General features: G+C 41.5%; 1 protein-coding gene across 1 annotated transcript in view; it reads left to right on the top strand.

The window, feature by feature from the left end:
- Positions 1-3,990: 3,990 nt before the first annotated feature.
- The window catches only part of TPCN2 (two pore segment channel 2), a gene marked incomplete at its 5' end in the record, with an annotated part of 33,281 nt that continues 17,229 nt past the window's right edge, over positions 3,991-20,042 (top strand). The window contains 10 exons of the mRNA XM_081164565.1: positions 3,991-4,153; positions 8,624-8,685; positions 9,115-9,191; positions 12,387-12,564; positions 12,899-13,015; positions 15,119-15,225; positions 16,601-16,673; positions 18,128-18,227; positions 18,916-18,981; positions 19,756-19,820. Of these exons, the coding sequence (XP_081020691.1) occupies positions 3,991-4,153; positions 8,624-8,685; positions 9,115-9,191; positions 12,387-12,564; positions 12,899-13,015; positions 15,119-15,225; positions 16,601-16,673; positions 18,128-18,227; positions 18,916-18,981; positions 19,756-19,820 (1,008 nt within the window). The remainder of the gene's footprint in view (positions 4,154-8,623; positions 8,686-9,114; positions 9,192-12,386; positions 12,565-12,898; positions 13,016-15,118; positions 15,226-16,600; positions 16,674-18,127; positions 18,228-18,915; positions 18,982-19,755; positions 19,821-20,042) is intronic.

Genomic DNA, 20,042 nt, shown 5'->3' with positions numbered 1-20,042 from the left:
TAACCTGCGTTCCCCAAAGTTACAAGAAGTTTCAGGGTTGACACTACTTGGTAGTGTCTTTGTAATATTTATTTTTAAATGTACAAGCTGCGCATATTTGAAGCAAACAGGTACTCCAGCAGCTGACAGCACAGCCGCTAAATCTTGCATCAGATTTTGACTTCACCAAACTCCAAGCTCTCTTTACCTCTTGTGATTGCTTCAAAACCGTACTCTGTCCCCTCTCAGTAACTGAACATTGTTACCTTTCAAAGTCAGATTACATTCTAAACACCGGGCAGAGATCCCCAACTATCAAGAGAACCACTTCTCATTGATGAAATCTTGACTGGTTATCAGGCCACCAGTGTAAGAGTATTTTTACTCTTGTGTGGGTTAAAAAAAATAAAAATCATTACCTAATCTGACCTGTAGCTGAACTCTTCCTCAGTAACTTCTCATTATAACTTATTTCATAATGAACGAAGAAAACTCCACTACTAACTCCCACAATATAACCCATGTCCAGCAGTAAACTTTTTTTAAAACTCCTAATTATTGTGTAAGTTATCATGGGAACAATGATGTCATCATTTATAAACCAATAGCCAAACTATGATTATTGCATGGAATAAAATCACTATAGGCCTAATTACTAATGGGATTTTGGCTATTATATAAGAAAAAAACATGAATTTAAAATGCCAGAAAGGAAAACCTAAGAGTTTCTCACCATGTACAGGCTTAAACTTACTCAAATTTTATTACAGTGGTAAGAAATACTAGCCTGACACATTTGAAATTAGTGGTCCTTATTTGTTTCGGTGAATGGGTCCATTTTGCTTTTCTGTTAGATCAGATTTAAATAAGAAAAATCATTTATAGTTACTTAAACTAATTTGGATCTCAATGATAACAGATGTCTAGAAAGAAAAATGAGGCTTTCCTAGTTTGATATTAAAATATTGTTAGCTAAAGGTCACACAAGATCTCAGTGAAGTTCTGAAAGGCAAAGTTTTTTTTTTTTTTTACTTTGGCAATATAGGAATTAAGATATATTACCAGATTGTTTAGCCACTCACAATTATTTTGTAAAATCCTACCTCTTGGGAGCATTATTATTTAAAATTTGTGGTAACATGTGCTTTACCATATTTGTTCCACTAATTTTCAAAAGACCCCTCCAAAATGGATCATGTTTCCAATTTTCTAGACGGATAAGAGGCAAAGAGCTCATCACTCTGCTCCAAACAGGTGCTTAATGCTAATTTTATAATGAAGCTATTCATTTTTCTTATTGCAAAAGTTGTTTTTCCAATTCCTTTTAAATTATTTAATATTGTAGTTCCATTCTTTTCAAAGTTCCATTTCTTATGGAATCAGCATTCTACTTAGATGAGGGATAAACTGTTTAAGACAGAGGGTTGTATCCAAATAGCCTTACTCTGAGTCGACTCATTAAATTAATTGATATGACTAAATTAGGCCCCTTAATTTCGATTTCATTATGTCTGCACTGAGTAGGGCTTATTTGGATACAACCCAGAGTCAACATTTTCTATGCAAGGGTGATGGATATAGACATAGTAGCATTTTCACTTTGAGTTATGCGTCAAAGAGGTGTGCCAGGTTTTCTGTCATGGTAATTTATTGATAGACAGTGGGAAACAGTATGGTGAAAAGAAAAATGGGATAGTAGAGTTTGAACCAGTTGAAAATAAAGTATGGACATATATCATTCAGAAATATTAGCTTGCAAATTATAATTATCATTGGTTCCTGACACTTCAAAAATATAGTTTCAATAGTGGGAACATACACAGATCATCAAAATACTCCAGGTTGGACCCTTTTGTCTGAGTTAGTTTGACCACCTTTATTAACGTGCTAAAAACATGGAAATGTGTGACAGATTGTGTGGTTTAATGCTCATTTGTTTGTGGGCACCATGATGCTGGTTATGGAAGTAAAAATTTGTTCTATTTTGTTTCTACTGTGGCCATATAACATTTTGCTGTTGTTTTCCTTTCATTTGTGTTTTTACACCTTTTGCCTGATCTATGCATTAAACCGAATTTTTATCTTTTTGTTGCTGGCTTCTATGGCTTGGAGAATTTGTTCTACTTATGCTGGCTAGATACCCTTGTAGGAGGTAACTGCATAGTAATGCTTTACAATGTTGCCCAGCATAAGCAACAGCAACAAAAAAAGGCTGGCATATAGAATTGTATCTGTGGACATAGGATAAAAATCTGAATGAGATCATCTTTATTTGGATGAGTTCACCTTCGTGAATGGAATGCTTTTATCATCCTAAAAGCTTAGGCAACGAAAATGCTGGCAGCTGAACAAACCTGAAAAGCTGAACATGGAAAAACTACTCACTGATTCACTGACAGCCAAAAATGATCCATTTTGAAAGAAGGAAGCTTTCTAATTAATTAAAATCCTATATAATAATGTTGAACAAAACCACTTTGCATGCGAGGACAAGTGTGATCAGTGAGAAATGATTGCCAGGGCTCCCATACCTTTGACAGGAAATTTCAACAGAAATATACTGGGCCGAGCATTCTCAAGAAAATAGCAGTAAAAGGGATAATGTGTGGAATTTAAACTACCGGTAATTCATTCTGCCATAGCCTTAGAGAGTTTGGTAAAGTTTCCTTCTGGGAAACCACCACAATTTAATGCCCACTAACGGTGACATGTGTGAAAATGAAATACATTGTTGCTAAAATTAAATTAATGGAAAAGTTACTAACTGATACGACCTTCAGTAATAAATCAGCAGCAAACTTCTCCAGTTACACACACATGAATTCCATCCAGTGTGTATTTAGAGCGTATCTTCCCCTGAGGAACCCTCCCAGAGCTACCATTTCCAACACACCTAAACCAACCAGTTCTCAGGGGTCGGGAGTCATGTGCTTGAAATGCATGGTGTAGACCTGCTCAGAGACACAACTAATGAGCACATAACTCGTCCCTATTCACTCCCATTTAGTATACAGTTGCTCCTCTAGCAGCGCAATCCTATGCATAGAGTGTTCAATGGGGCTTGCTTACTCCCAAGAAAGCGCTCCTAGAACTGCAATCCCAGACACATGCACAAAGGGGTAAGTCCCAATGAACACAGTGGGATTTACTACTGCAGACAGGTTTTGGGATGGCGCTGCTGTTAATGCGTGGCTGGGACAGCACATCGCTGCGGCAATGATATCTACCCTATTGAGTTAAGTCGGGCGGCGGATGAGTGGGTGGATACCTGCATTATAGGATGGAGCAGATACTTATACGGAGGTTGAATTCGCCACTGACTGGGTGGGGGTATACAGCTGTGCGGGACTTCAAAGCGAATCTGTTTCTGCCTTTGGTCACACGATGAGAGTTCCTCTGAGCATGAACAGAAAGCACCTCCCAGCACAGCCCGCCTGGAAGCATCTGGGAAATTGCACCCGCTTTTTAACGCAGGCCTGAGCTCCGGAGCTCCTCTTTTTGAATGGCAGAATAGAACGGTAGAGTTGGAAGGGACCGCGAGGGTCATCTAGTCCAACCCCCTGCAATGCAGGGCTCTTTATTTGCCCAACGTGGGGCTTGAACCTGCAACCCTGAGATTAAGATCCACATGCTCTATCGACCGAAGATTCTTAGGATCAGGGAAGCTCCCGCGGGTCTGGCCCTTTAGCCCGCCTCTCAGCAAGACCAGAATCGCACGGGAGTTCGACGGCAGAAGAGGAGCGCCCGCGGCTCAGCAGCGCTGCGAAACGGGCGAACCGCGCGAACTGCCCCCTTCTCTCCCTCCCCCCGCGGAGAAGCCCCGCCCCGCCCCTGACTATTGGGCGACACAGCCGGAGCGGCACTGAGGCGACAGCCCACCCTGTGGGGAAAGCGGCTCCTCCCCCCGCGCGGCGCGGACGGAGCGCCCCGGGCTCCGCGCCAGAGTCCCGCCCCCTCGGCTCGCCCGGCTGCCTCCGCCTCCTCCAGCTTTGGGAGCCGCTTCCGCTCGCCATGGAGGAGGCAGGCAACCCCGAAAGAGAGCCTCTGCTGGCGGCGGCTCCTGGCGGCCCCCGAGGGCTGCGGCGCCTCTACTCGGGCGGGGACAGCGCCGCCCCGGGCGACGGAGGAGACGGCGGCGGCTCCGAGGCCTCTCGGTCTCCCCCGGGCGGGAACGGTGAGCCCAGGGGGGCGTCGACGTCGGTGGGGAATCGACTGCTGGATCCTGAAGCCAGGGACGCGGGCCGGGCAGGGCTGGTGGGGCAAGAGCGCGTCCACTGCAGGGCTCGAGTTCTGACCCTGGAGGTGCCCGGGCTTGAGCCAACTTCGAAGTTGCATTCTGGGATGCCCAAGAGCCGTCCCTTCATCCTCACCTGCAGGGGGCTGATTGGACGGGGGGGGGGTGAGGCTCCTGCAGCACAAGCCTCCGCATGCGCTCTCTCTCTCTCTCTCTCTCTCATTTTTATTCAATTTTCTGTTTTCCCATTTAAAATACCCATTTAATCACCCTTAAAATACCAGTGACTTTCCTTCTTCTCTTTCCATGGCTCATTTTGCATATCGTAAATCCCTGCATCTTTTACAAAAACTAAACCATTCATCATTCCATTATTACATCCATCTCTGCATGCTTTCTCTCAATAGGGTTTCCTCTCCCGGGTAAGTAGGTGTGGGATCACAGTAGCTTTCACAACAGAGTAGTCTGTTCCTGCTCAGGGAGCCCTTGCACTGAAAATGGGCGCCCTTGGTCAGTAAGGCCCTAAAGTGCCCCTGAACATGTGCAGACAGGAGGACTCAAGGTCCGCTACCAGCACCTCAGAGATATCGTGAGGCATTTTCAGAGCAGCAAATGCAACTTTCTCAGGATTAGAAATTAATCGCTGTTACAGGCTTTTGCCCCACCGTTTGCTGTGCTGTAACCTTAGCCTCCTGTTTATGACAGTCTCTGCTAGGTAGGTGTCGCAGCATTCCTTCTGTTTTACTTCTTTGCCTGCTTAAATATTGCTGGGTTGGCTGGAGTTGCGAGAAAGAGCAGAGAGAGAGAAAATTACATTTACAGCATGTAGGACAATACCTATAGAGCCTGTACTTTAGATGGTACAATGAAACATCAACATTGGATGCATATTTCTTGTGCCTTGTGTCAACTTCTGTGATGGAAGTGGTACAGCAGATCTGCTAATTGACTGTCTGCATTTCTGGATTACAGAGCCATTTACTAATCCATCCATATTAAATCGTACAAACGATTCCATGGCCTAGAATGTTGCAGGTCCAGTGCCACATCCCCAGGGATACTGGGCTGTGAAGTGATACACTCCCAATAAATACAGAACAGTAACTCCACAGTTCACATAACAGTAGGAAAGCAATCAATTTTCATAGAACATGTTTACATATTGTTTCAGCAAGGATTCCATGCACTCCCATCTGTCATTTGCATTTGCAATAGCTAAGTCTAGCTCAGACTTTTGTGCCTTTTCCCTGAATTATTTGAACTCTATAAAGTACTATAGATGCACAGTGCTAAGATAAATGTCAGCGTAGTGACTGGCACCATTTAGATCCAAGTTTTTAACAGACGATTCCTCTGTGTTGGTGATTAGTCATTCAGTTCCACATCTTGAGAAGTCACTCTCCCTATAATCTCTAGGGCACACCCAAGTTCCACCCACAATAACATTTGGAAATCATTTGTTCATACTTTCCTGGACAATGTGAATACTTGGCTTAAGAGAAGGGCACATCATTTTTAGAACAGGGTGGCTGCGTTTGAAGCATCTAAGAACATACAGAGAGCCCTTGCTGGATCATGCCAAAGGTCCATCTAGTCTAGCATCAGTGGCCAACGAAATGCCTATAGGAAATCCGCTAGAAGGGCATGAGTGCAGCAGCACTCTCTCTATATACATCCCCAGTGATTAGTATTCAGAGGCATACAGGGTTCGAAATTAGCAGGGTGCCAGGTGCATTTTGCACCTAAAGATTTTCCAATTACGAGCACCTCCGAAAGCCTGGGTGCCATTTTTTGCACCTGGCTGACACTCAAGGATTACTGAAATATACGTTCTTTGAAGCTTCGTAGTGTATGTTAAGGATAGACAATATGTTAAGGAGTTTAACAACAAAGAGTAGAGTGCTTTGAAAACAGAAGTATGGTACCAATTATTATTATTTTTTAAATACCAAATTAAACATGTATTAACAATTTATGTTAAAAATCTAGTATTAACAATGTGTCACAATGTGAATTGCATATTATCAAAGTAATAAATAAAAAGTGTTGCCAACTCCCCCCCCCCCCCGCCCCGGTGACTAGACATTCTGTTTTGGCGCCCACAACTCAGGTCCCAGGAGTCATTTGGCTCCTAGCTTTTCTATCCCAGTTTCTAACACTGGAAGCATACCACCTTCGACACTGAAGGTACATCACTGTGTTCAGTTCAGATGCACCATTCCTTCTAATGTGGAACTTTGTGTGGTGGTGGGAGTAGTTCTGCAAGTTTGCAGCAGAAGTTTGTTTGCACAAGACTGATTGACTGATGGCCATAGTCTAGCCCCCAATTTCCTCTTTTTCCATCTTCAGGGCAATTTTGCACTTTAAAACGTTTCCTTTAAAAAATATTAATTGAATAGATTAACTTGCAAATGGTGCTTTTTAAAATGTTGGGCAGCCTGTGCAAAGCAGCGTAGGGACAAGACCCATCATGGCAGCATTGGCATTTGTTTCCTGCTATATACAGCTGTCACTTAAGTTGCAAAACTGGAAGAAAGGGAAGCTCACTGGGTATCTGAGCTGGGCAGCCTGCTGTGAGCTTTGCAGTATGTTCCAAAATTTTATCTCCTGCAGACAAGGAGCTAGAACATGGGAAGTCAATGCGCCTTGCAGATGTGGATCACAACTTCCATTATCCCTAACCATTGACCATTGATGATGCAATTTGCAGTCCAAAACATCTGAAGGGTACTATGTTGGCTATGTCTGGGATGGAGGTTCCTTCTCCTGAGCTATTCTGGCTTTAGAAGGGCAATGCATAAATATACACTTGTCTCTTGAGTGCTTCTGTTGCATTCCCTGGTGTCCACTTTTAGGATTTGGACCCCAGTCCACCAAGAACTTCTTCACAAGCTTCATTACAATGGATGGGAGTGATGCAAGAGCACAGCTCTTCTCTTAACATGCATGTTTGCTTCTAGAGCTTCTTATCCCATAGAGGCTGATATGTGATCTTGCTTGTTGGCTCACTGCCTATTTTGGGTGCAACTTTGTATCCAAAAGTCTCAGACTTGCTTGTTACAGGAATGGTTTGTTGCTGCTTTCCTGTAATTCCTTTCACCATGCTGATTTGTCAGTACTACCTCTGCTAATTTACTTGCCTGCATGCCCTTGGTGGAGGAGAGTGAAAGTAAGGACAGCACTAAATGAGGGGTAATTGCTGCAACCCTCTATTTACAATTGCTGCTGTTTCCTTGAGTTAAACCCTTTCATCTTAAACAAGAGGGAAGTGGTAAACAGTGTGAAAATTACCTCATGTATGAGGCAGTTTTGAAGTAAATCAAGAGTGTCTTAGGTTGCAAGCCTAAGAAGACATATTAGGGAGGAAGCTCTGAGGAGCACAGTGAGAATTACTTCAGAGCAAATATGCAGAGCATTGCGCTGCACGTGAAATTTCTCACTGGACATGCTTTAGCATGTAGATGTGATCGCAGCTGGAAATCAGAAAGGAAATAGGTGGGAGCCAGAACATTCTTGTCGCATCCTGTTAACCAGGAAACTGTCCAAAATGACTGAAATCATGATCAAAGGGGTAATTGTGAGTGGCCCCTCATATTCCTTCTGGACCACTCAATCAACATTAGTTTTTGAAGGTTCAACCACACAAAAAAGCTGAAGATTAGCCAGTAATTCAAAAATACTTTTTTTCTTGATGCCAAAGTTCCTGAAATATGACTATATAGGATTCTGGCTCTTTAGAAAAAGAGGACTTTTTGGGCACATTAGCAATAAACTCTGGACCATTTTTAAAGGAAACTAATGAAGTAGTATGGTGTCCTGCCATTAAGACGATTTCACCCACCCATTAGGATGATGTTACCAAATTGTCAGGTGGCCATGGTTTAAGAAAAATGGTCTCATGTGCCATATTGGAACCCCTGCTGGACCATGATTTGCCCAAAGGCTGAAGGTTCTCCATCTCTGCTTTAAGGGGAACATTACAGATTTCTCCTCAATTGATTTTTGTTTGTTTGTTTTAGCACAAATTTGGCACTGGTGGCATCTTCAGTCTTCCTTCCTAATATATGCAAGCTCAGCATAGCAGAGATAGGTATAAGGCTAACACATGAATGTTCACGTCATTACTGCTGTGATATTGGTTTAGATAACCTAAAATCCAGTGCTTGTATTAATACACAGAGCCTTGTCTTAATCCTGATGGTAGAAAGGCTCTCAGCTTCCTTTCCTCCTTCCTTCTCCTATTGTATTCACTGAAAAGATGCTTGAGATGTGATGACACATAGTCTGACAGCCTCAGCAGCCAAAAGGCTAAATTAAGCAATACCAACACTTTGTGTGGGATCTTCATGATTAATGAAACTAGCTATTAGCTTTGTTGAGATCACAGAAATGACTGTTGTATCTTTGCAGTTGCCGATGACCAAAATCCCTACTTGAACCAAGCAGTAGTGTTCATTGAAGATGCAATTCAGGTAAATTTCTCATCTGCCAGGCTATGGCCAAAGTGGAGATAACTGATTAGTGCCCAGCAAAATAAACTATTGCATAGGACTTGAGTGTTTTGTTTTCCTGGTGAGCTGCCAGTTTGTGGCACACAGTTAAATTAATGTTAGGCTCAGCAGACCAGTCTTACCAGCTGTGCAGTAAGAGACTGCCCTAAATAATTTTAGGGAAGCTTGATTTCTGCATATTTGTGTTTTCATCTCTTTGGACAACCGGGATTGCATAATTATTGCTCATGACACTTGTAAGAGCCATTCCGTGTTGGGAAATCAGCTTGTTTAAAGGTTAGTGGATGTTGCCTTGAATTGTGCATGCCTGTATAAATTGATATGGCTTGACTTAGAATAGCAGAGCAATTGTGATGCCTGAGTGATCAATCTTGCCTTTCATCTCTCTAGTATCGTTCCATAAATCACCGTGTGGATTCTTACTCCTTGTGGCTTTATCGGCGGTATTACTCAGAAGTTTGCCAATGGTGAGAAACTGGGCTCTTTTCTCTTGCTTATCTCTGATGCTTAGAGCCTCTGTCACTCTCTGACTCCACAAATCCTTGGTTCCTCTGTCAATCCAAGGCATTTTTGTATTTTCCTAACTATCCCTCTTGGGATTTCCTATCTGGCTTCTGCAAGTCAGCAGCTACGTTGGCCACTTTCATTTTGCAGCAATAACCATGATGCCTCTCTCCAGCACTCCCAAGTTGGTAGGCTGGAGAAAGAGACCTTTTGCTAAACAATGTGACATTGCTACAAATATTGCTGGTCATCACAGATATAAAGCTGCCCCTGTCCAACCAGATGCCTGTGGAAAACCTCACAGACAGAATGTGAGTGTAGCAGCACTCCACAGCGGCTGTTCCCCACCAACCTTTAGTCAGAGGCCTTATTAGAGTGTTTCAGCCACATTTTAAAATTCCGTTTAAGATGAAACGGAATTTGCACTTTTGCCTGCTCTTGTGATAGCATAACACCCCACTGGTTGAAAGCAGAGGTATGGGAAATCAAAAATGGTTGAATAGTTAAGACCCAACAGCACAATCCTATGCATGTCTACTCAGAAATACAACCCACTGCGTTCAAGAGAACTTACTCCTGGGAAAGTATACATAGGATTTCAACCCACGGGTTGAATTCAACATAATGTTAAGTAGAATGTGCTCCTCCTCTGTGCCCCCCCTGTATCTGTTCTGGGGGATCCCCCAACCCTCCAGAGTAGCTTTGGGGATAGCGTGGGGAGGAGGGGGCAAACCCATTGTGCTGGTGTTAATCCTGTTTAAGTGAATACCACCTACATTTCTTATTTCTTCCTTTTTCTTTTTTTGGTTATTTATATTTTTTTGGAAGTTATTTCAATTAAAAGAAATAAAGTGAAACAGAAAAAAAGAAAGGAAAGTAAGGGGGAAAATAACAACAAAGACACATATGAAAAGAATAGATAGATAGATAGATAGATAGATATGCAAAAATGAAATATATTTCCATACATTCTTATATAAATTGATATTGTGTTATTATCCTTAATACTTACAGTATGTAAATGTTAATAGCCTACTACATTTTGCATAAAGTCCTTCCAAATATTATCGTATTTATCCAAGCAAAGTCTGCATCTGTAAGCATTCTGTTCACAGGTTGCGAGTGGTGTCATATTGTCAATTCATTTTTAAAAAGAAATCCTTAAGAAAAATTCCCAGGATTACAAAAATAAATGCAGATACCCTCTACCCTGTTTTAAGTTGTGATACATTCCATGTTATTAATCATCCTTTATTTCTGCCCTTCTTCCCAAAGTACCCCAGAGTGCCAAACAACAAAACAAATTTACTTGTTTAGAAACAAGCCAAATATCCTCACAAGTAATCATTTGAAAGCTGTCAGAATGTATTTTTCAGCCACCAAATGCGTGAGAGAACAGGAATGCTTTAAAATCCTGCCTAAACATTAATAATGTAGGCCAATGACACCCTCCCCAAGGCGTTCCATAGGTCATGGGTTGCTACTGAAAAGAACCTGTCATAGTTCAGCACCAGTTCCCGACTTTGCCAACCTTCATCTCCTAAGCTAGGAAAATGTCACATTTCCAGATTCTTACTATCACAAGCTTAGTTGCAAATGGCAGGAATGCCAAAATGTGTCGGTGATAATTTAAATCCTCATGGCTTGAAAGTGAGGAATATCACTGAAATACATGTGGTATCTATAGCAGGTGTGGGAAATCTTTGGTCCTCCAGATGTTGCTGAACCACAACTTCCACCAACTGTTGCCATTGGCAGCACTTGCTGGTGTTGATGGGAATTGTGGTTCAGCAACATTTGGAGGGCCAGAGATTCCCCATGCCTGATCTGCAGTGTTCGCTATTGCAAAAAAGGGCTTGGTTTTATCAGCTACATTTTTAAAGGCCTCTCTGTGAGCACTGCAGCAGTAACAATGGTACTACCATTAGGTCATTGTCCTGTTGCGTTGTATATTTGATAAAGGGGAGCCACACTGGGGTGAAGGTGTCCTCCTTTGATTGTCCCTGTGCTAGTTTAAGTTTGTTGGTTAACTTTTCTAGTAGGGTGGTTGCCTATCCCCCCAACCCCCCCCCCCAGCATACAAATCAATATGGCTAATAAGACCCAACATTCGCCCCTCTAGCGCATGTAAACAAACCATGTTGCAACCAACCAAACACAACCAACCAAGCTCTGGAACATCTCCATCCCAATCTCTAGCAATGCCAATAAAAATGAACCCATATATAAATAAAACACCTACTTGGGTGATGCTGGCCCAAAAACCCTGCACAAACACTATGCAATAGAATAAAAGTTCATTATCCCACCCTCTCCCTCCCTCTCTCCCCGCTTTCCCCCAGCTTCACGGTGTCTCTGACAATAGTGTCTCATACTGAATGTAAATGAACTGTGAAAAAGATTCTAAAGTAGAGACACTATATGTACTTTCCCCTGTTAGTTTGTTTTGTAACAGAAAAAACCTCAAATAAAAACTAATTTTAAAAAAATGGTCTTACTATTAATAGTCATCGTATCAGCTGTTCACACTGTTGTAGATACAGTGACTTCATCATGTATCAGTCCACACAAAACTTTCACCCTCTTCCAAGCGCAAGCTATCCTTACCAACCTAAGATATGCATTCGCCTAACAGTGTAACATGTGAACCAAGCAATTGCAGGTATAACTGGCAGCAATAGCTGGAAAAGAAATGGTGCTGCAGTTGGCTGAATTTTCTGCTCTCGTCGTTCGTATGCCTCTCTGGTCCTTGTTTAGAGAACAGTGAGCACTACTTGGATGTGGAGCAAAAGCCTGTTTGAGCTGATCCTGTGAGCTGAAGCCATTTTTATTTGTTTTTGGAAAAGCATGTCATTGAATGTACTAGGTGATGCCTGAATGGCTTGGCCGGCTTTCGGTCCAAAGAGATTGGAATGAAGGGCTTGATCTCTTTCTGCTGTACTATCACTTTGCAGGGAGGTAACAATCGCACATCATCGTGCTATAAAAAGGCTTTCAGTTGTCCAGTTAGGCTCAATTCCATATACTATGCGTTTTGACTGCTCCTGATATTAAGCGATTGTATGGCTGTATATTGCACAGTTCTTTTTGGCCAAGTAGCTTTTAGGAGGATATGTTTTTCATTCAGTAATCACATTGATCTCCCTTTGCTCTTAAAGGATTTTGATTGCCACCATTACACTAATCCTGGCTCTTGCTTTCATCGAAACACCTTCTTCATTTACTGTCACATCGGACATACGATACCGCTTGGAACCCTGGGAGCCTCCTTGTGGCTTGACGGAGAGCATTGAACTGCTTTGCTTCCTTGTCTTTATAGCAGATGTCTCTGTAAAGGTGAGCAATGACACATTTAATGCCACTTAGAAAATCTCCAGGTTCATGAGGTGCATTTGAATTGCCCACACTTCCCTATGTGGAATATATGGAATAACCAATGAATTCCAACATGATTCTGGGCTCTATGCTTCAGAAGTGGGAAAATTAGGAAATGGCTCTTTTGAAAAGCCTCCCCATCGGCGAAGGCTTCATTTTCACGATGACTGGTCCAGCCGTTTTTAGAAAGAGTATATCAAAATTAGTCGCACTTTAGTTTTGTAAATCTTTCTGCAAAAGAAAATGTTACAATGATCTAACGACTGTTTAAACATGTATTGTATTGCTCCATCAGAGTTACTTAATAGGATGGGAAGAGTTTCGGAAAACCAAGTGGTTGATGGCATATATCGTGGTGCTAGTAGTCTCCCTTGCAGACTGGACTGTTTCGCTGAGCTCTTCCTGTGGTGAGGTAAGGATTCTATGTGTGTATGTCACTGAGGCAGGGGCTACAGGGAAGGAGGGTCAGATTGAGCAAGTAGCACTTCGCAGTTGAGCAAGCAACAAAAACATTTTCACTTTTGCAAAACTTTTGAGCTTGTAATCTGAGAGCATCCTCTGCTTATATCCTTACAACTTGGAGCAAGCACAGCTCAAAGTCCCACTCTGCTGTGAAGTTGTTGTCATTGGCCTTTTTATCCTGTCTTCCTTCTCCTAACCTCTCCCTCCACCATGTTATCCTCATGACAACCCTGTGAGGTAGGTTAGGCCCAGTCACCGAGAGCACTTCCTATCTAAGTGGGAACTTGAATCTGGGTCTCCCTCATTTCATTTTAACACTCTAGCCTTCATACCATATTGGCATCTCAACTCAAAGTTCAAATCTCCATTCAGTCCTGAAGCACACTGGGTAACCTTGTAATGTTTAACTTTTTAATTTTATTATATTTAAAATATCTCTATACAGTGGTACCTTGGGTTAAGTACTTAATTCGTTCCGGAGGTCCGTACTTAACCTGAAACTGTTCTTAACCTGAAGCACCACTTTAGCTAAAGGGGCCTCCTGCTGCTGCTGCGCCACCGGAGCACAATTTCTGTTCTCATCCTGAAGCAAAGTTCTTAACCTGAAGCACTATTTCTGGGTTAGCGGAGTCTGTAACCTGAAGCGTATGTAACCCGAGGTACCACTGTACTACTTTTCATTGACACGATGCTGGAGCAGTTCACAATATATAAACACAGTACAACAAAATGCCCATAATAGCAACACAATGTCATTCAAACCACTGTAAACAATAATACATTATAACCAAGCTGTGAATTACTAGCCGGTAAACCCCACAAGGAGAGGCCATAGCTCAGTGACAGAGTTTCTGCTTTGCATGCAGAAGATTCTAGGCTGGAACAAGGCATCCCTAATATGCGGTTGACACCCAGTTCTATAACAGCTGAGCCAGGTATGAGTGTTTGAAGTTTGCTTTCTTTGGAAAGTATGTTTGTTTCAGTGGTGTTTCTACTTGCTGCATTTTTTAAAATGATTTTGGAAACATCCCTTCTGGTACCTGTACTTTCTTCCTGGAACGTATGCTGACTAGAAATAACTCCCACACTGGAAATGAAGATAACCAAATGAAGAACTAAAGAGGAAGAGTTTTGTGCTTTGCTCCATCTGCAGAATTTTATGCCAAGGTTATTATTTCAATGACTGCAAAAGATATAAACTTTGCATCTGATGAGCTGATCGCTTGGAGAAGGCCTGAGGTCCTTCTCTCCTTGGCTAGCTGTGTGAGGGTTCAGTATGCCACTGTCAATATCAGTGAAAACAGGTGCAGCTGAAGCAAACCATCTTTTCCTTCCTCTGTCGGACTTCAAAGCATTCTAAAGAATTCTCAGGTTAACCTGTTCTAGCAACAACAGCAACAAAGAGTTTTCTAGTGGCATTTAGCTAACATATGAAGTCTTAAGTTGGAAAGTGTCTATTTATTTATTGAAAACATTTTTATGCCACAATTCAGCCACAATTCAGCAGAACTTCCAGGGCAGTTTACATAAAAAACCCCCAAAACCAAGATACCCCAAAACCAATTCCCCTCTCTGCAGCAATCTGTTAAAAAAAGGAAATACATTAAAACACCTGAAAGAACACACAAGTTTTCTGCATGGCCCTTAAATGATAGCATTGTTGCTGCCTGTTGGATATCTCTGATGGGGGAATTCCACAAGGAACACAATCACTGAGATGGCCCCAAAATGAGCATTCACCTTGGTTAATCGTTAATGTTTTCCCCGCCCCCAGTTAATTTGTTCAAACCTTGTTTTTCTTTCTTGTCATCCATTTATACACTGGTAGTCATTACATCATGTGGGTGATCAAATGTTGCCTGTTTGTCTCATTACCAGCCTTATAAAGAAATTATTCCCTTTTGTGCTTGCATTATATTTTGCAAAACTAAATTTTACTGTTCAGCTTGAGCAGCCCATGTGGACATTGCATTAAAAAGCAAATTCATTCTCTGGTTTGGATGCTGGCTTTTTTGTCATTAACAAATGCAAAATTTATCCCCTTCAATCTTAGAGTCTGAGAATCCGGCGAATCCTCCGTCCTTTCTTCCTCCTTCAGAACTCTTCAATGATGAAAAAGACACTAAAAAGCATCAAGAGGACATTGCCAGAAATTACAAGGTAATAAGGAGTAATAGAGCAACTATCTTCCAGCCTGCAGATAAGAAATCAATAAATACTATAGGCTTTACTTCCCCATAGTGGCCCAGTCTGCACACCACAGTTGTTTACCATGACATAATAAAAAAATTCCTTCCTGTAGCACCTTAAAGACCAACTAAGTTAGTTCTTGGTATGAGCTTTCGTGTGCATGCACACTTCTTCAGATACACTGAAACAGAAGTTGCCAGATCCTTCTATATATAGAGAAGGTGGGGAGGGGTATTACTCAGAAGGGTGGTGGGAATCGGAGATTGGCAGATAGCTGAGATGAGCCTGATGAGCCTGTTGACGACTCTTAACGACTGTAATAGGTCTTACAGGAAAAGGCAAGGGGTGGGAAGGTGAGAAATGGTTATGTCATGTATAATGAGATAAGAATCCAATGTCTCTGTTCAGACCAGGTCTCTCCATTGTTTTAAGTTTGGTAACTTACCATGACATGTCAATCTGTGATGTTTTGCTGCTGCCCGTAGTGTGTGGATAAAACAACCCACATTTCATGTCCGATTTGTTTTTGGAATGATGATTATGGTTTGTATGAGCAAAACAAACCATGGTCCCCACTTCTTCAGACATAACACTAAGCCAGGGACAGAAGGTGGTTTTGTCTTCTATGAACCAGTGGGAAGTGAGAAAACAACCCAGATTATTGTGTTCATGGTAAACCTGGGGTGGGGAGCCTGTGGCCCTCCAGATGTTGTTTGACTACACCTCTCATCATCCTTGGCCATAGGCCATGCAACATCTGGATGGCAGTAAACTGTTAATTATGATTTACCATAAAGTATGACTTGGGTCACCACACTACCATAACTAAGGGTAGAAATTGGGAAATGCCTGAAGGAATGACTGGTTGGGAATCAGTTGGAAGTGGGGAGAAGCCAGGAAAACCATCTTGATGATAATCTTCTGGCACAACATTTGCAAGTTGAGGGTGAATTTTGGGGTCTTTGGAGTATAGTGGAAACTTGTTGAGAGGGATCTATCAAGGAAAAGTTCTACATTACCATAGGAAGATGTACGAAAGTACTATATTCTTATCCTCATTCTTCCCAGGTTTTGACTAAATTTGCTATAACTTAAATGCCTCAGCCAAAGAAATTATTTCCTGAATAGAGGGCAACTTCTTCTTCTTCTTCTTCTTCTTCTTCTTCTTCTTCTTCTTCTTCTTCTTCTTCCTCCTCCTCCTCCTCCTCCTCCTCCTCCTCCTCCTCCTCAAAAAATGCTGTATTCTGGTTTATTTGAATGTTGTAGTCTGACATCTCTCCATTTGCATCCTTCTTATATTTTAATGAAAGAACTAATTTTGGCATTTGTGCTTTCTCCCTAATAGTGTTATGCTGCTATTAGCTGTTCACCTGTTTCTCTTTACCATGTTTGGCATGCTGCTGTTTGCTCGAACGAAGGTAACTAACGTGAACGATTCATGTAGGGTTTGGTTGCCTTGAAAGCATTGTCAGAAATGTTGGCAAATGTAATAAGTTTTTTTTGGGAAAAGTATTGACCCTTTCTGAAATGTCTGCTATCTTTTCTGTGTTTCAGACATAGTGTTATGATAGGTCTGGATTATTTTCCTCCTTTCTCAGAAGGAAATAAAGCTTGTGTGTACACACTTTGCTTTCCCAGAGGATCTTTGTAAAAGTTGGATCCAGCAGAATTAGCCTGAAAAGCGGATAGAGCTGAAAAAAGTGGGAAAGAGTATCACTCCTCCAGCTTCCCCTTTTCAGTTCCCTCCCTCAGCTCTTTGCACTTTCCAAGGGAGAAAATGGTAATCCCCCTTGCCATATCATGACCAATCATATAAGAGAAATTACATATATGAAACGCTCCAGCATGATAGCTTTTCCCACAAGCTGTTCCCTCTAAGAAAAACTGAGGTGATAGTTACCACATGCAAACCACCACAAACTCCAAAATAAATGCCTGTGTAGAAGACGGATGTCTTCATTTCAGTGTGTCTTTCTTGAATCTTTGCACTCTGAACTTTGCTGTGCATTTAAATACAGAAGTCTTATTCCTGTGGGTATATGTTTGTGTATGTGCGAACACACACAAGCCCATGTATATAGTCCCAATATATATTTGGTACCAATTCTCTTCCAGCATATTCACTTAGAAGCTGACTGCTTGTAAGGAACAAATCTCTGTAACACAGCTCCAGTTCTCAAGCAGAAGCGGATACTTAACCATTTTGCTGCTTGAATATTTTCTATTCTAAGTGCCCCCCCCAGCTGCCTTCCTTCCCTCAGGCTTTTAAAAATGTGTTTGCTTTCTAAATACAATATTGGAAAAAATAAGAGTCCATTGGTTTTCTTGGGTTATAGTTTGCAAATCTGCTAGTTTATTATAACGATACAAAAATGATAAAATGTTGAAGAATTATATAGATATTAAAATGCAATATTATATCAAGAATATTCTTCTTCTTTTTTTTAGATTCTAGCTTAATTCTAGTCATCTTAGTATTCATACACCAGTTCAGACAAAACCACTTTGGGAAGATGCTCATATATGATGTTGTTATGTGCAAGTAGAGTAGAAAAAGTGCCACCTGAGACTAGTTGTATGTCTTGTGGAAATTTAACGAATATCATGTTTTATATTATATTTTTCTGAAGTACTCACCTGTCTATCTGAAGTCAGAAGTAACTGCTTTGATTGTAACATTGTGATGTGTGGCCCCAATCTTCCACGGTCCTATTCTGCTTGATAAGCTAGTTGTGTGTGTGTGTGCGTGTGTGTGGCATCACATCATGCACTTGGGTCAGACAGTGTGATCCCAGGACTTGTGCATGCTTCTTAAATGGCTGTGGCAGACTCTTGGCATTGCTTTGCTAATGGCTTGGCTCTCTGTGACTAGGATGCCCAGCAGGACAAGGAATGGCAAGGATATTTTCACAACTTGCCAGATTCATTAACTTCCCTGCTGGTACTGCTGACAACTGCAAATAATCCAGATGGTAAGCATAACTTTCTAAATGTATTCTCTCTCCCCCCCCCTTACTTTCTACTGTTAAGAGAATTAAGATTTGAGCAAATTCATGTTTTTCATGGTGGTGCAAACTTTGAGACATATGGCTAGGAGTGTGAACGCAAATTACTTTAGTTTCACTGTGTCTCAGGCCTGATTTGACTACCATAGAAATACAGAAGACCCCCTCCCCCACTCCAGTTTTTCTTTAAACTTATTTACTTACGGATTGGAGTTCATAATGGGTTTTGACCTGTAGAGTAAGCTCTTATCTACCCCAGTATGAATTGAATTCTGATTGCCTTTTTCAGTTTGCCTCTCTTCCCCATGTTTCATGCCGACTAACTGCTTCTTTTGTCTCTTCAAACACCTAGCGTGTTTATCTGATAGGTGTTCCTTGGTGTTTGCCTTGATTTTTTAAACACCGTTTGGAGAGAAGAAGTTGGCTTTGTGACTGGCATAAAGGCTGGCCATTTAGTATTGTGCAAATCTGGCTTCTAGCAACCCCCCCCCCATAAGTAGAGGTTCACCCTGAGCTTTATCTGAAAAATAATTGTATACATATGTTTTAATGAGCGCACTTCTTCATTGGCCCAACAGAAGCAGTGTGTGTGCTTCTCTTTTTCAGCATTTTATATATTCATTATTACTTTCTAACCTTAAAAATTGTTGTACAGTGATGATTCCTGCCTACTCTAAGAACAGAGCATATTCCATCTTCTTCATATTCTTCACTGTAATAGGTAAGCTGCCACTTCATTTGAATAAGATCCCTATGCAAGTCATTCAGTGTGACCTTTGTTTTATTTGTCTCTATATAAGGGTGTTTCCAGACTTCTGTGAGATTGGTATTCCTCATTCATGCATTTTCCCCTCACAGCATCCAAGGACATCATTGGCATTAAAATATACCTCTCCCCATTTTAACTCAGATTTACATTTTTGATCGGTGGGGGAGGAATCTCTCTCTCTCTCTCTCTCTCTCTCTCTCTCTCTCACACACACACACACACACCCACCCACCCACCCACCCACCCAACCAGTTTGCAAATTAAGCCTCTGTTTGGAAGCGCCCTAACTATACTCCCCATCCTCCCCTGTATTCTACCGAAGTTGTGGCTTTTTCTGGGAAAATAAAATAACATTTAGGGACAGAAGAAATTACCTCCCATACACTATTGACACTTAAAATACACCTGATTAAAATTCATTATACTTTCATACATCGTAAAGTTATCTAAGCCAGTCTTTTAAAAAAACAAGGTACCTTATTCCTTCCTTTCTTTGGAAAGAGTGTACTAGAACGAACAGGTTTTAAAATGTGGCATTCATACTTGTGGTAAAATGATTCTAGCAAATTCCCATTTTACCAGCTTACCTTGGGAATTCTGCTTATTTTTGCAGTTTTGATGCAAATTCTTAGGGCATTCATATGGGTCTCTGTTCAGTTTACAGTTGAACAAACACAGCACAGCTTCTATATTTTTTTAAAGTAAATATTTTTTTCTTTTCTTAAGGGAACTTATTTCTGATGAACTTGCTGACAGCAATAATATACAATCAGTTTCGTGGCTATCTTCTGGTGAGTAAAGCCTAAATGACATATTGTTGAAATGATGAAACCTAGCATGGACTTCTGCGCAGGAAGTTCCTGCTGTTGGGGTATTTCAACAGCCTTCAGGAATCTGGGTTTTAGGGAGTCTTTGGTAGAAGATTTTGGCTATGGCATGGACGAATACAGCTGTGGCACAGTTGGCTCTCATGTGCTTGTGTTGTATGTGTGGCTGCTGCTGCAAGCACATGA

Source organism: Podarcis bocagei, assembly GCF_964188305.1.
Source record: "Podarcis bocagei genome assembly, chromosome: 1".
NCBI lineage: Eukaryota > Metazoa > Chordata > Lepidosauria > Squamata > Lacertidae > Podarcis > Podarcis bocagei.
This window is presented reverse-complemented; position numbering and strand designations above follow the sequence as displayed.